Raw genomic sequence first — 14,924 nt, 5'->3', positions numbered from 1 at the left:
CTTTACCCAAAGAGTGACAAGAATGTGGAACTCAGTAACACATAGGTTGAAGAAAATAGGTACAGATGTATCTGGGAGAAGCTGGACAAGTATTTGACGAATAGGTGGTTACGCTGATTGATTTAGATGAGGTGGGGCGGGAGGAGGTTTGAGTGGAGCATAAATTCTGGCATGGACTGGTTGTGCCGAATGGTCTGTTTCTGGACCATATATCCGATGTACTCCTACATAACAAACTTTATCCCTGCACCTAATGGGTGAAAAATTAAGGTATTCAAAGACTCAGAAAAAATCCAAGACATTGACTGGACTTACTTTGCTAACTTGGGGTGACATTAACGTTTCAATATTAAATAAAGAGCACAACAAAATTGATCCAAACTGATTATTATGAAGAGTTCAAATATAAATGAGTGCAAAAGGCAACTAAACAGATTTACAGACAGAACATTTTGACCCAGAAATATTACAAATATTGAAGAAAACCCAACAAAAATATTTAAAAAGTCAAAGAAAAATGTGCTCATTGTGAAATAATACAATGCATGCATGATCACTATGTGCCAATATTCTGAAGATGCTGTGGAGTTGCTTTCTGCAGATGGGAACGGGTTGCTAGAAGGTTCATTCTGAGATCATCTGCAATCTCTGAACAACTGGCTAACTAGTGGAATATAGTGATGGATCACGGATGCCCACAAGTGCAATACACTACAAATGCCCCACAAGGGCAGAACGGTAGCACAAGTGGATAGCACTGTGGCTTCACAGCGCCAGGGTCCCAGGTTCGATTCCCTGCTGGGTTACTGTCTGTGTGGAGTCTGCACGTTCTCCCCGTGTCTGCTTGGGTTTCCTCCGGGTGCTCCGGTTTCCTCCCACAGTCCAAAGATGTGCAGGTTAGGTGGATTGGCCATGATAAATTGCCCTTAGTGACCAAAAAGGTTAGGAGGGGTTGTTGGGGGGATAGGGTGGAAGTGAGGGCTTAAGTGGGTCGATGCAGACTCGATGGGCCGAATGGCCTCCTTCTGCACTATGTTCTGTGTTCAATTAAATGATAAGATTCAAGGTATTCCAAAAGTCCTGGATATATGAATGCTTTTTCTCATACCTGACATCCAGTTAGCAATTTTTAACAGTTGCCATCCCAAATCTGGGTTTTGGCATTCTTTGTATAATGTCCAGATGCCTGCTGTACAGAGGTTATTCTGGCAGCTTGTGTCATGTTGGCCACCTTTATGTTTCATTGTCTCATCCATCCTATCCAACCACTTCCCTACTCTTGCCTTGCTTACTATCCAAGATCATTAAACTTGCCACAATGCACCTGTTCAGTTCAGAACTCTCCCATAAGCTCTTGTACAAATCCCTTTAGTACAGCCTCAGCTCTGTTCATGTCACTGAGGCTGCGCGTTTTGCTGTTTCCAACTATTTCCTTCATCACTGCAACCACGTTGCCTTAACTCCTTGCTTACTCAGCACACTTTAACAGCTGACAATGCAACTGTCCTGTTCCACGGTTCCATTCCCAATTGCCTCAACATACCCAGCACCACTTCAGTCACGATTTTTCCTCCCTATCAACACCTCTACTTCCCTTGGCCACCTGAACCCTAAACAGTTAACTCAGGGAAATAAAAGTTTCTCCAATTGAGCATTCAATCCCTGCACCATGGAAAAGCCAGAGAATGACATTTGTGACATTAGTAGAGCTAGTCTAAAGCTATGGGAGCAGCAGACCCCTAACTGGGGGGAATTTAAATGGAATTGCAGGATAGATTAGCAAGGATTTGGAAGGGAACACATTTGAGTGCTTTGGAAAGTAAAAGGATATTGAAGATGGTGAGCTGGTTGGAAAACCAAGCAATAAAGTGTCAGGTAATAATTTTAGGAGGAAAGGAATTATGGAAAATTTGAAAAAGAGGATAGTGCCCGATGATACCATTTACAATATCAGCCTTCCTGGGTGCTTGGAGACGAATGGGAATAGGTTAATATGTGGAGGGGTAGATTTCATGGCTGAGAGGAGCATGAAGGATTGATGGTAGAGAAACAAGAGAGAGTTGGAGTTCAGTGCATGGGAAGATTTGCTGCACAAGAGGAAAACAGAAAAACAAATACATTTTTAAATGATAAGTCACCACCTTGGTGAAAAAGTAACAAAGATCAGTTAGAGGAGAGAGGTGGGCGAGGAGAGAACAGTTAAGTTTAAGGAAATAGTTGACAATGCAGAAATTATTTTCACTTCAGAATGATTCCAGTGTAGCAGCATTTGTAGCGGAAAATTGTGGGAGACAACAGATGCAGCAGAAAGAGGCAAAATCAATGCAGTTTGAATAGTCAAGATTAAGTTAAGACCTTTTGGTCAAGCATTAACACTTACTGCATGAGGAATTTACACTTGGAGAAGGCTATTGTCTCAGATAATTCAATAATCTAACCTGTTCAGTGGGCTTCGAGGTGAAGGAAGTAAAGGAATAACAGTGTTGCTCAAACATTCACAGAGCGGACAAAGAAATTCTCCATTCTCCACATCATAGCTTGTATGAACCCTTAACCTTTGCTGTCTCCGTTGCTCCTTTGCTTGAACGGCATCAAAGTAACTGGCAGGTAAGAAGAACAATATTTAATCTAATAATTCTTCACATAAATATAAACAGTTCATTTAACACTGTATATAGATGTTGAGAGTAATTAAGTGATCTTTTGAATTTGAGCTCTGCACACAAACATTTTGATAATATTCTGTGAAAAATTAACTACTTACAGGACTAAAAATTCCACATATTCACAATTTCAAGAGACTGTCAGTATATAATGTCAACTAGAATGTGGAAAATTAGCAAACGGTCCTTACTTTTGTAACTGAAAGCCTGAGAAATCTGGCACTGCAGGAGGATGCTACTATATGCACATCAATTCTGCATTAGGCTCTGAACATTTAAACACCATTATTGATTGGGAGCAACACAACTGAACATCTGTGCTCCTGGCTGGTGGAGAGTTTGGAACTAGTAGACAGTGTAAAAATTAGGGGACTACGATTTAATATTAAGATAATTTTTTCTCTCAAGAGGTTGTTACGGGCAGCATGGTGGTGCAGTGGTTAGCACTGCTGCATCACGGCGCCGAGGTCCCAGGTTCGATCCCAGCTCTGGGTCACTGTCCGTGTGGAGTTTGCACATTCTCCCCCTGTTTGTGTGGGTTTCGCCCCACAATCCAAAGATGTGCAGGGTAGGTGGAGTGGCCACGCTAAATTGCCCCTTAATTGGAAAAAATGAATTGGGTACTGTAAAAAAAAAATTTCAAATAGAGGTCTGGAATTCTCCTCCCCAGAGCGCAGTGCAGGCTCGGTCATGAAATACATTCATGGCTGAGTTAGATACATTTTTGATCAACAAGAGAGTCACGGATTATGGAGACAGTCAAGAAAGTGCAGTTGAGGCCACAATCAGATCAGCCATGAGCTGATGAAATGGCAGAGCAGGCATGAGGGGGCCAAATGGCCGACTCCAGGCCCACATTCTTGTATTCGTGAGGGGAACTAGGTAAATTGCTCTTCCAGGGTGCGGACACAGACACAATGGGCCAGATGGCCTCCTTTTGTGCTGTGACAATTCTATGACTCTATCACAGAATTGCTAAGGAGCAAGAGGCCGCCAATCGGCCCATTGTGTCTGCACCACCTCTCCAAATGAGTATTATGATTGCAGGTCATTCCCCTGCCTTTTCCCAGTACCCTCGCACTGTTTCTATTCAAATAATCTTATAATGTCCTCCTAAATCTGCCTCCACGACATGCCAGACAGTGCATCCAGACTCGAACTACATGGTGTGAGGAAAGCAAAGATGGACTTAAGGGATTCATATTTGTACCAGTAAATATTAGAAATAGGGTATAGTTTTAAGTGTACTTAATTTAATGTTTCTGTGACTGGAATAGATTACAGTTTTGAGTGTGTTTCATTTAATGTTTCTGTGCCTGGAAGGATGAAACTTATGTTAGATTCATGCTGGATAAAGATATTTGTATGTGTGGGGGTTGGTTCAGTTGTAACTGTGAGGGTAGCACGGTGGTGCAGTGGTTAGCACTCTTCCTCATGGCACCGAGGTCCCAAGTTCAATCCCGGCTCTCGGACACTGACCGTGTGGAGTTTGCACATTCTCCCCGTGTTTGCGGGGTTTTGCCCCCAGAACCCAAAGGTGTGCAGGGTAGGTTTGGCCACACTAAATTACCCCTTAATTGGAAAAAATAAATTGAGTACTCTAAATTTTCCAAAAAATAGTTCCAATTGTGTTTCTATTGTGCTGAGGGCGACGACGTTAGGATTAAATAAAAGGCATAAGCATACGAGTGTTGTGTAAGCAACTGGGACCTTGCAAGGTGGAGAATCTTTTAAGTTTTCGCTGAACCAATTTGATTACAATTGGAGACAGGACCTCTGGGAGTGAAAATCTCTCAGCTCTGTCAAGAGGTCTGGACAGGACAGAAATTGTAAATAGGCAAGCTTCCTGAAGTACAAGTTACAGTCCAGATAACCAGGGAACTGTAAGGACCCTCCCATTAATTCCTATCTGTCCCTTGTTTATCATTTTAATTTCTGTTATTTTGCTATTTCAATCTTTGTACCTGGACAATTAATGGGGACCTATGCCTTTAAGATGGACTTCACCACACTTCCGGTTGCGGCTATGCAGAGCTAAGCCGCACGTTCGGCAGCTCCCGCTATTTAGGGACATTTGGGCCGTTTCGAGGGCCCCAAACGGCGCTGTTTTTACGCATCCCGGTGGGGGAAGGTGCCTGGAAGAACTTGCCCCACACTATATGGTGCTCACCCGGAGTGGGACGAAGAAAAAGGCTGCAGCAACTCCCCCAAAAAAACGGGGGAAGGAAAACAAAATGGCGGCTGGCGCAACACCCGAGGACTGGTGGAAGTGGGCGCAGGAGCAACAGGCCGCGCTCCTACGTTGTTTTGCTGAGCTGCTGGACTCCATGAATGCAACTACGAACAAGCTGCTTGGGATCCAGGCGGAGTCTATTCGGGAGTTGCAGCAGCAGGCTGTTGAAAGGGAGGAGGAGGCCGTGGTCCTCGTGGGGAAAGTGGAGTCGCACGAGGCACTTCATAAAAAGTGGCAGGACCGCTTGGAGGAGCTGGACGTTCGCATGAGGCGAAAGAATCTGAGGATCCTGGGCCTGGCGGAGGGGCTGGAGGGGTCGGATCTCCCGGCGTATGTGACCACGATGCTGAGCTCGTTGATGGGAGCGGGGTCCTTCCATTTGCCCCTGGAGCTTGAGGGAGCGCACAGAGTGATGGCCAGGAGGCCCAAGGCAGGTGAGCCCCCGAGGGCTGTGCTGGTGCGGTTCCACCGATTCAGTGACCGGGAGTGTGTGCTGTGCTGGGCCAAGAAAGAGAGGAGCAGTAAATGGGAGAATTCGGTAGTGAGGATCTACCAGGACTGGAGTGCGGAGGTGGCTAAGCGGCGGGCCGGGTTCAACCGGACGAAGGCGGTGCTTCATGCCAAGCAGGTCAGGTTTGGAATGCTGCAGCCTGCGCGCCTGTGGGTGACATACAAGGACCGACACCATTACTTCGAGTCCCCGGAGGAGGCGTGGGCCTTTGTACAGGCGGAGAAGCTGGACTCGAACTAGGATCTGGGGACATACTTTGGCCGTTGTTGTTTCCGCTGTGGCTGTTTTGTTTCAACTGTTTCAACTTTTTTTAACTTCGACATGTGTGTTATGTATGCTGGTTTTCTGTTTGCTCTGGTTACGGGTGGGTTTGTTTGTTGGGCATGGTTGTGGGTTAGGTGGGGAGTGTTGGGGGTTTGTGTTTTATATGTTCTCTTCTGTACGGGGCTGGGGATTGAGGTGAAACTGGATTTTGGGGAACTGCGTCAGAAGGGTGGGGTGTGGCAGTGTGAAAGCGCGGGCTTTCCTCTGGTTTCCCACGCTGCGGGGCAGGGGGGTGGAGCTTGCGGTGGGGACGGGGTCTCTACGGGTCTTCTTTCCCGCGCTGCAGCAATGCCAAGGAGGTGTGGCAAGAAGGGGATGACCCCATGCCGGGAGGGGATAGGTTTTGGCGGGAGCTGCCGGGGTCAGCAGAAGTCAGCTGACGCACGGAAGTACCATGGAGGGTGCGTCGCGGCTAGGAGGGGTCCTAGCCTGGGGGGGGAGGGGGGTGGGGCGGGGATACCGGGTTGCTGCTGGAACTAGGAAGGAGCCGATGGGGGCCGGGGGGGAAGAGGAGAGGCGCTATCGCCATGGGGAACGGGTCGAGCGGGGTGTGCTGGCCTGGGGCGAACATCTGCCAAGCTATGGCTAGTCGGCGGGGGAGGGGGGCGGGTTGCCCTCTGATCCGGCTGATTACCTGGAACGTGAGGGGGCTGAATGGGCCGGTTAAGAGAACCAGGGTGTTTTCCCATCTAAGGGGGTTGAAGGCGGACGTGGCTATGCTCCAGGAGACCCACCTGAAGGTGGCGGACCAGGTCCGTCTGAGGAAGGGGTGAGTGGGGCAGGTTTATCATTCAGGATTGGACGCGAAGAACCAGGGGGTGGCGATTCTGGTGGGGAAGAGGGTGGCGTTTGAGGCGGCTGAGGTGGTGTCGGACAAGGAGGGCAGATATATCCGGGTGAAGGGTAGGCTGCAGGGAGAGAAGGTGGTGCTGGTGAACGTATATGCCCCGAATTGGGATGATGCTTCATGAGGCGATTGTTGGGCCGCATCCCGGACCTGGAGGCAGGGGGCCTGATCATGGGGGGAGATTTTAACACAGTGCTAGATCCCACACTGGACCGGTCCAGTTCAAGGACGGGTAGGAGACCGGCGGCGGCCAAAGTGCTGAGGGGATACATGGACCAGATGGGAGGGGTGGATCCCTGGAGGTTTGGGAGACCGAGTGTGCGGGAGTATTCCTTTTTCTCTCACGTCCATAGGGTTTATTCCCGGATAGACTTTTTTGTCCCGAGCAGGGGATTGATTCTGAGGGTGCAGGATGCCGAGTACTCGGCCATAGCGATTTCGGACCATGCCCCGCACTGGGTTGATCTGGAGATGGGAGAGGCGCGGGACCAGCGCCCGCTCTGGCGCCTGGATGTGGGGATGCTGGCGGAGGAGGAGGTGTGTAAGAGGGTTCGGAGAAGCATTGAGGGGTATCTGGATACCAATGATAAGGGGGAGGTCCAGGTGGGGATGGTCTGGGAGGCTCTGAAAGCAGTGATCCGGGGGGAGCTGATCTCCATCCGGGCCCACAGGGAAAGGAGGGAGAGGAAGGAGAGGGAGATACTGGTGGAAGAGCTCCTGGAGGTGGACAGGAGATATGCGGAGGCACCGGAGGAAGGGTTGCTGGGAGAACGGCGCAGTTTTCAGGCCAATTTTGACATGTTGACCACCAGAAAGGCGGAGACACAGTGGAGGAGGGCGCAGGGCGCGGTATACGAGTATGGAGAGAAGGCGAGCAGGATGTTGGCGCATCAGCTCCGTAGGCGAGATGCGGCTAGGGAAATTGGTGGAGTGAAGGATGGGGGTGGAAATGTAGTGCAGAAGGGGACAGAAGTAAACGGGGTCTTTAGGGACTTTTACGAGGCATTGTACCGGTCGGAACCTCCGAGGGGGAGAGAGGGGATGGAGAGCTTCATGAACAGGCTATGTTTCCTAAGGGTTCAAGAGAGGCTGGCAGAGGAGCTGGGGGCGCCGATAGAGTTGGAGGAGCTAGTCAGGGGGATCGGGCAAATGCAGTCAGGTAAGGCCCCGGGGCCGGCCGGGTTCCCGGCGGAATTTTACAAAAAATATGCGGACCTGGTGGGTCCCCTGTTGGTGCGAACCTTCAATGAGGCATGGGAGGGGGGGGCTTTGCCCCCGACGATGTCGCGGGCACTGATCTCTTTGATCCTAAAACGGGATAAGGACCCCTTGCAGTGTGGATGATATAGGCCTATCTCGCTCCTTAACGTAGACGCTAGGTTGCTGGCGAAGATCCTGGCTACCAGGATAGAGGATTGTGTGCCAGAGGTAATTCACGAAGATCAGACAGGATTTGTCAAGGGGCGGCAGCTCAACACGAATGTGCGGAGACTGCTCAATGTTATCACGATGCCGGCAGTGGAGGGGGAGGCGGAGATAGTGGTGGCGCTGGACGCAGAGAAAGCGTTTGATAGAGTTGAGTGGGGGTACCTGTGGGAGGTGCTGGAGAAGTTTGGATTTGGGGAGGGATTCTGAATTACACGGCTCCGATGGCGAGTGTAGTCACAAATGGAAGGAGATCGGAGTACTTTCGGCTCTATCGTGGGACCAGGCAGGGGTGTCCCCTGTCCCCCCTACTCTTTGCACTGGCGATTGAACCGCTGGCCATGGCGTTGAGGGAGTCAGGGAAATGGAGGGGTCTGGTGCGGGGTGAGGAGGAGCACCGGGTATCGCTGTATGCGGACGACCTGCTGTTATATGTGGCGGACTCAGAGGGGGGAATGCCGGGGGTGATGGAGCTGTTAGCGGAATTTGGGGGCTTCTCGGGCTATAAGCTAAATTTAGGAAAGAGCGAGGTATTTGTAGTGCACCCGGGAGATCAAGAGGAGGGAATTGGGAGGCTCCCTTTCAGGAGGGCAGTGAAGAGTTTCAGGTACCTGGGGGTGCAGGTGGCCAGGAGTTGGGGGGCTCTCCATAAGCTTAACTTCACCAGACTAGTGGAACAGATGGAGGAGGAATTTAAAAGGTGGGACATGGTGCCACTATCGCTGGCGGGCAGAGTGCAATCCGTCAAAATGACGGTTCTCCCGAGGTTCTTGTTCCTCTTCCAGTGCTTGCCCATCTTTATCCCTAGGGCCTTTTTTTAAAAGGGTGACCAGCAGCATCATGGGTTTTGTTTGGGTGCATGGCACCCCGAGGGTGAAGAGGGTCTTCTTGGAGCGGGGTAGAGATGGGGGGGGGGGGGGGGGTTGGCGTTGCCCAACCTCTCGGGGTACTACTGGGCGGCCAACGTGTCGATGGTGCGTAAGTGGGTGATGGAGGGGGAGGGGACAGCATGGAAACGGATGGAGAGAGCATCCTGTGGGGATACAAGCCTGGGGGCCATGGTAACGGCGCCGTGGCCGCTCCCTCCCACGAGGTATACCACGATGACTATGTTTGTTTACTTTATTTAAATTTGATTTATTTAATTTTAATTTATGGTTAAGTTTTCTTGTTTGGGGGGATTTGTGGGTGTTATGGGGCAGTTAGTTGCATATTATTACTTGTTGTTATATTTTTATATTTTCTGTAAAAAATTCCAATAAAAATTATTTTTAAAAAAACATGGACTTCACCTTTAATTTTTTTTTAAAAACTCCAGCAGGATGTGCTGTTTAGTTTGACATCAGTGCTAATACATCACGATGGACTTGGCTGTTTGCCAGTAGACTGTTACGTCTGTTTTGTGGCACTCAATCGAATGCCTTTTGAAAGTCCATGTGCACCACATCAACAGTATTATTCTTATCGGCCCATTCTCTTACTCTTGGGCAGCACGATAGCACAAGTGGATAGCACTGTGGCTTCACAGCGCTTGGGTCCCAGGTTCGATTCCCTGCTGGATCACTGTCTGTGCGGAGTCTGCACATTCTCCCCATGTTTACATGGGTTTCCTCCGGGTGCTCTGGTTTTCTCCCACAGTCCAAAGACGTGCAGGTTAGGTGGATTGGCCATGATAAATTGCCTTTAGTGACCAAAAAGGTTAGGAGGGGTTATTGGGATAGGGTGGACGTGAGGGCTTAAGTGGGTCGGTGCAGACTCGATGGGCCAAATCATAGAATTTTTGTTTATCATAGAATTTACAGTGCAGAAGGAGGCCATTCAGCCCATCGAGTCTGCACCGGCTCTTGGAAAGAGCACCCTACCCAAGGTCAACAACTCCACCCTATCCCCATAACCCAGTAACCCCACCCAACACGAAGGGCAATTTTGGACACTAAGGGCAATTTATCATGGCCAATCCACCTAACCTGCACATCTTTGGACTGTGGGAGGAAACCGGAGCACCCGGAGGAAACCCTCGCACACACGGGGAGGATATGCAGACTCCGCACAGACAGTGACCCAAGCCGGAATCGAACCTGGGACCCTGGAGCTGTGAAGCGATTGTGCTATCCACAATGCTACCGTGCTGCCAAATGACCTCCTTCTGCACTGTATGTTCCAAGCAATTCTTCAAAAAAACTCCAGTCTGTAAAAACTATTTTCCCTTGAGAAATCCATGCTGGCACTTCCTAATCAACCCACATTTTTCCAGCTTGCACTTATGTTAAACTGACTGGTCCATAATTGCAGGGGCTATTCTTACACCCTTTTTTAAACAAGGGCATAACATTAGCAATTATCCAGTCCTCTGGCACCTCTTGAGCCCAGTGAAGACTGGAAGATTATGACCAGTGCCCCTGCATTATCCATTCTTGCTTCCTTCAATATCCTTGGATACATCTCATCCGGTCCCAGTGCCTCGTCATCTTTAAGTGGCAACAGTCTTTTCAACATTTCCTCCTTATCGATTTTGAACCCTTCTCGGCACAAGAGTTTCCTCGTTTGTCACCATGGCCTGCACAGCATCTACCTTCCTTTGTAAAGGCAGATGCAAAGTAGTCATTTAATATGTCAGCCATGCCGCCTGCCTCCATGTGCAAATTCGTTTTGGTCCCTGATCAGCCCCACTTCCTCTTTTTACCACCTTTTTACAATATATCCATAGAAGACTTTAGGATTCTGCTTCAAGTTGACTGCAGCCTTTTCTCATAATCCTTCTTCGCCTCTCTAATGTTTTTTCCACCTACCCTCTGAACCTTCTATTTTGCTCTTGGTTCATCACTGTATTTTCTACCTATTACCTGTCATGAATACATTTTTTCTTCCTCATCTTAATTTCTATCTCCTTTTTCATCCAGGGACCTCTAGATTTGTTTTTTTTTTAAATATATTTTTATTCTCCTCCTTTTTCACATTTTCTCCCAAATATACACCCAACAATAAACAATAATCAGTAACGAATGCAATGTCAATCCCAATATCAATAACAACAATCCTAACCTCCCACCAAACCCCCAAACAGTCGTCCGCATGTTAACATAAATAAATGACAAAAAGGAATCGGGGTCACCCATAGTCACCATTAACACATGCAGTCCCCCTCCCCCCAACCCTCCCAGCCTCCCCACTAATGTTCAATGTAATCCAATTCTTGAAAGTGCATAATGAATAATGCCCATGAATTGTAGAACCCCTCCATCCTTCTCCTCAACAGGATCCACCTTCGGGCGATCAATGAAGCGAAGGCTACAACATCTGCCTCCGCACCAGTTTCCAACCTCGGCTGGTCCGACACCCCGAACACGGCCTCCCGAGGGCCGGGTCCAGTTTCACGTGCACCACTTTAGAGATTACCTTTAAAAACCCCGTCCAGTAATCCTCCAGTTTTGGACAGGACCAAGACATATGTACGTGGTTTGTGGGGCCCCCCGCAACGTTCACGCACATTTTCTACCCCCTCAAAGAGCCGGTTCATCCTCGCCCTTGTGAGGTGTGTTCTATATACCACCTTCAGATGCATCAGCCCCAATCTCGCACACGAGGTGGAGGCGTTCACCCTCCGGAGCACCTCACACCAGAACCCCTCCTCCAACTCTTCCTCCCACTTTGCCTTCCAGTGTATCTAAACTGAGTCCCTGCCCTACGGAATGGCAGCTCTCCCAGCTCTGCCCCCACACCCGGCCGAGACACGGCAAAATATTCACCCTGGTCTAGATTTAATTTGTACCCCGAGAAGGACCCAAACACCCAAAGCAGCTCCAGCATTCCCCTTATTGACACACTCGGTACCGACACGTATAATAACAAGTCATCGGCATACAAGGACAGCCTATGTTCCATTCCCCCCCCTGCAGTATCCCTTTTCCATACCCCCAAACTTCTTAACGTGATGGCCAATGGCTCAATTGCAAGTGCAAACAGCAGGGGGGGGTCAGAGGACATCCCTGCCTAATCCCACGGTGGAGAGGAAAGTATTCAGAGCTGATGTTATTTGTGCGGACACTCGCCCTCGGCTCCTTATATAGTAGCTTTACCCAGTCCACAAATCTTGGTCCAAACCCAAACCACTCCTCTAGATTTGTTGTCCTACCGTTCCTTTTTAATGGGACAGACTTCGACTGTGCCTGGACCATTTATTTTTTCAAGGCAGTTCATTGTTCAGCTAGTTTTTCCAGTCTAACCGGCCAAGCTCTGTTCTTGCCCCACTGAAGTCAGCTTTCCTCCAGTTAATTATTCTTACTCTGGATTGCCTATTTTCCTTTTGCACCATCATTCTAAACCTTAGGATACAATGATCATTATCTCCTAAATGTCCCCCCACTGACACTTGATCTACTTGTCCCACTTCATTTCCAAGAACTAAGCCCAAGTCTTGTTGGACTGGGCATATACTTCTGTAAAAGATTGTCCTGAACACAATCTAGGACCTTTGCCCGCTCCATCCTTTACCATAGCCCCAGTCTACATTTAGGTAATTAAAGTTCCTCACTGTAACTACTCAATGATGTTTGCATCTCTCTGTAATTTACCCGCAGATTTGTACTTCTACACCCTCCTCATGAGTTGTTGGTCTGCAGACTACACTGCAGAGCAATGTAATTGCACCCCTTTTGTTCTTCAGCTCTAGCCAAATTAATTCTGTCCTTGAATCCTCTGGGACATGCTCTTTCTCCAGCACTGCAATGCTCTCCTTAACCAATACTGCGAACCCTCCTCCTTTACATCCTTCCTTTCTTATCCTTTCTGAACACCTTGTACCCAAGGACACTTAACACCCAGTTCTGCCGCCCTTGAGTCAGGTATTTGCTATCGCCACATCATATTTCCACACCGGAATCTGCGTCCGTAACTCTCCAATCTTATTTACTATACTCTGTGCATTCACATCCATGCATCGTAATATGGTTTGAGTGTTCAAGAAACTTTAACTAAGTTAGAGGACAAAGCATACTGAATCTTATTGTCCAGTACTACACAATTATATAGCAACAGATTGATTGCCTTGCTTCCCAGAATAATTCTTAAAATAGTACAATACGTGATTGCTAGTTAAAGACGTTAGTATGGTGGCTGACTGCTCATTTCTTGTAATTTGCTTCCACGTCATTTACAGCTAAGTAATTAGAACAGCCAACAATAGCAGCTTAAATATTCGTTAAAGGATCTACAATTGGTATTACTATTTGGTACTAACCTCTGCCAACAATGGGCGTGCATGATATGTCCACAGCTACCTACATGAGTGCCACAGGCCAAATCTGGATGCATGAACAATGGGTCATAGTTGTCTAATGAGGAGAAGAGGAACATACTGAATTTCAAAAAGTTTAAATATTTATTCAATTCAAAGTTGATCAAGAACATTTTGCGATTTCTCAACACTGTTGCTCAGTTTCACCTGTTTGTAAGGTCCCTTAGGCAACAGACAATATTATGCCACTTAGCTTCTTATGATACAATATTAAAATATACATTTGCAAATAAACATGAAGAGTGTTTTGGTGTGTATATATATATATATATATATATTTGTTCAAACTCCATTGGCTCATGAAAGAAAATGTCAATATCTCAAGCCTTGCCAAGTGAGGAAAAATATTACAACATTACTGAGGTCCAACTTCAAAACAATTGTATATTTCAATTTAACTACGTGAGTTTTCATTGTAGAAAAAATGACAACTAACGGAATCATAAACACCAATGTGCAAAGTCACCTGGATCCTGAATGGTTCTTGCTCTGTTTTTGGACAAAACTGTCGACCTTTGAACAAATGATGCCAAGACCATTGCTTTGTTGTTTATTCTAATCTCCTGCTCCTCTTGGCACAAAATGCACGTAACAACTTGCTTCTTCTCAAAAACTCTCGTTTGTTTTGGACCTAAAGCAATCAATGCTGCATCAGGAACTATAGGGCTGGAGGTAAAACAAGACAAAATTAGCAACACATGAACCTATTTTATAGGATACTCATATTGATGAGTCGTATTCACCTAGGTAAAGCAATTGTACTACACTGCAACAGGGATTACACTTCACAGTGTACTCAATTGGCTGTGTGTCACTTTGGGACATCGAGGTTGCGAAGGTGTGACATAAATGCAGTTTCTTAAAAATACAACTTGAAAATTAGATACATCCATTTTAAACTTTGTTTATCTCTTGTTCTAGCACATGGACTATACCATCAGGCAAAGTGCTTGAGATTAGTCTTTATTTTAGTTCTCCCAGTTGATCACGGAAACAATCTTCTGTTTGGAATTGGGCTTCCAGAAATTCACATTCTGGCAAAGCTGCAACTGAGGCCTCCAAGATCACTTGAAGAATTAACTCAAGACAGCAGAGCAACCCCTGCCCAAATCTCACAACTTGAAACAAAATTGCCTCTTAATTGGAAAAATGAATTGGGTACTCTAAATTTAAAAAAAAAACTTAATCGCATTGTTAATGTAAGCCTACTTGTGACAATAAGGATTAATATTATTAGAATAGCATCTATACACACTAAATATCCCTTTGTCTTACCTGTTGTCAGGTGCTGTGGAAGATGAAGCTTCTAGTTCTTCTAATGTCTGTTGAAACAATTCCCTGTTTTCATCTATAAAATGCCTCTGCATTTCGGACATCTGGGCTAATATCTTCTCTCTTCGCAGCCGGGCAATTTCAGCTTTCCGCTTCCGATCTGCTTTATCTTTATCTCGTATACACTACAAAAAGGACAGTTAGTAGTATTACTTAGTGCAAAACATGCTTTATAACTTAATTATTGAAATTTCCACGGAAAATGGTGGGGGGGGGGGGGGGGAGATAAGACGATAAAGGCTCACAGCAAGCATGTTAAACATTCTTTGACTATTCTTAAAAATGGTTCAATTAGA

General features: G+C 47.1%; 1 protein-coding gene across 3 annotated transcripts in view; it reads right to left on the bottom strand.

Annotated features, from left to right (window-relative positions):
• ubr2 (ubiquitin protein ligase E3 component n-recognin 2) overlaps positions 1 to 14,924 on the bottom strand; it is a 185,761-nt gene that overhangs the window by 23,788 nt on the left and 147,049 nt on the right. For all 3 annotated transcript variants that reach the window (XM_038812572.1, XM_038812581.1, XM_038812563.1), the window contains exons 29-32: positions 14,572 to 14,753; positions 13,763 to 13,962; positions 13,240 to 13,333; positions 2,439 to 2,600 (exon numbers count right to left, since the gene is read on the bottom strand). In XM_038812572.1, coding sequence (XP_038668500.1) covers positions 2,439 to 2,600; positions 13,240 to 13,333; positions 13,763 to 13,962; positions 14,572 to 14,753 — 638 coding nt within the window. The remainder of the gene's footprint in view (positions 1 to 2,438; positions 2,601 to 13,239; positions 13,334 to 13,762; positions 13,963 to 14,571; positions 14,754 to 14,924) is intronic.

The sequence above is a fragment of the Scyliorhinus canicula genome, chromosome 1 (genome assembly GCF_902713615.1).
Source record: "Scyliorhinus canicula chromosome 1, sScyCan1.1, whole genome shotgun sequence".
NCBI lineage: Eukaryota > Metazoa > Chordata > Chondrichthyes > Carcharhiniformes > Scyliorhinidae > Scyliorhinus > Scyliorhinus canicula.
The sequence above is the reverse complement of the archived record's forward strand: the minus strand, read 5'-3'. Positions and strand labels throughout refer to the sequence as shown.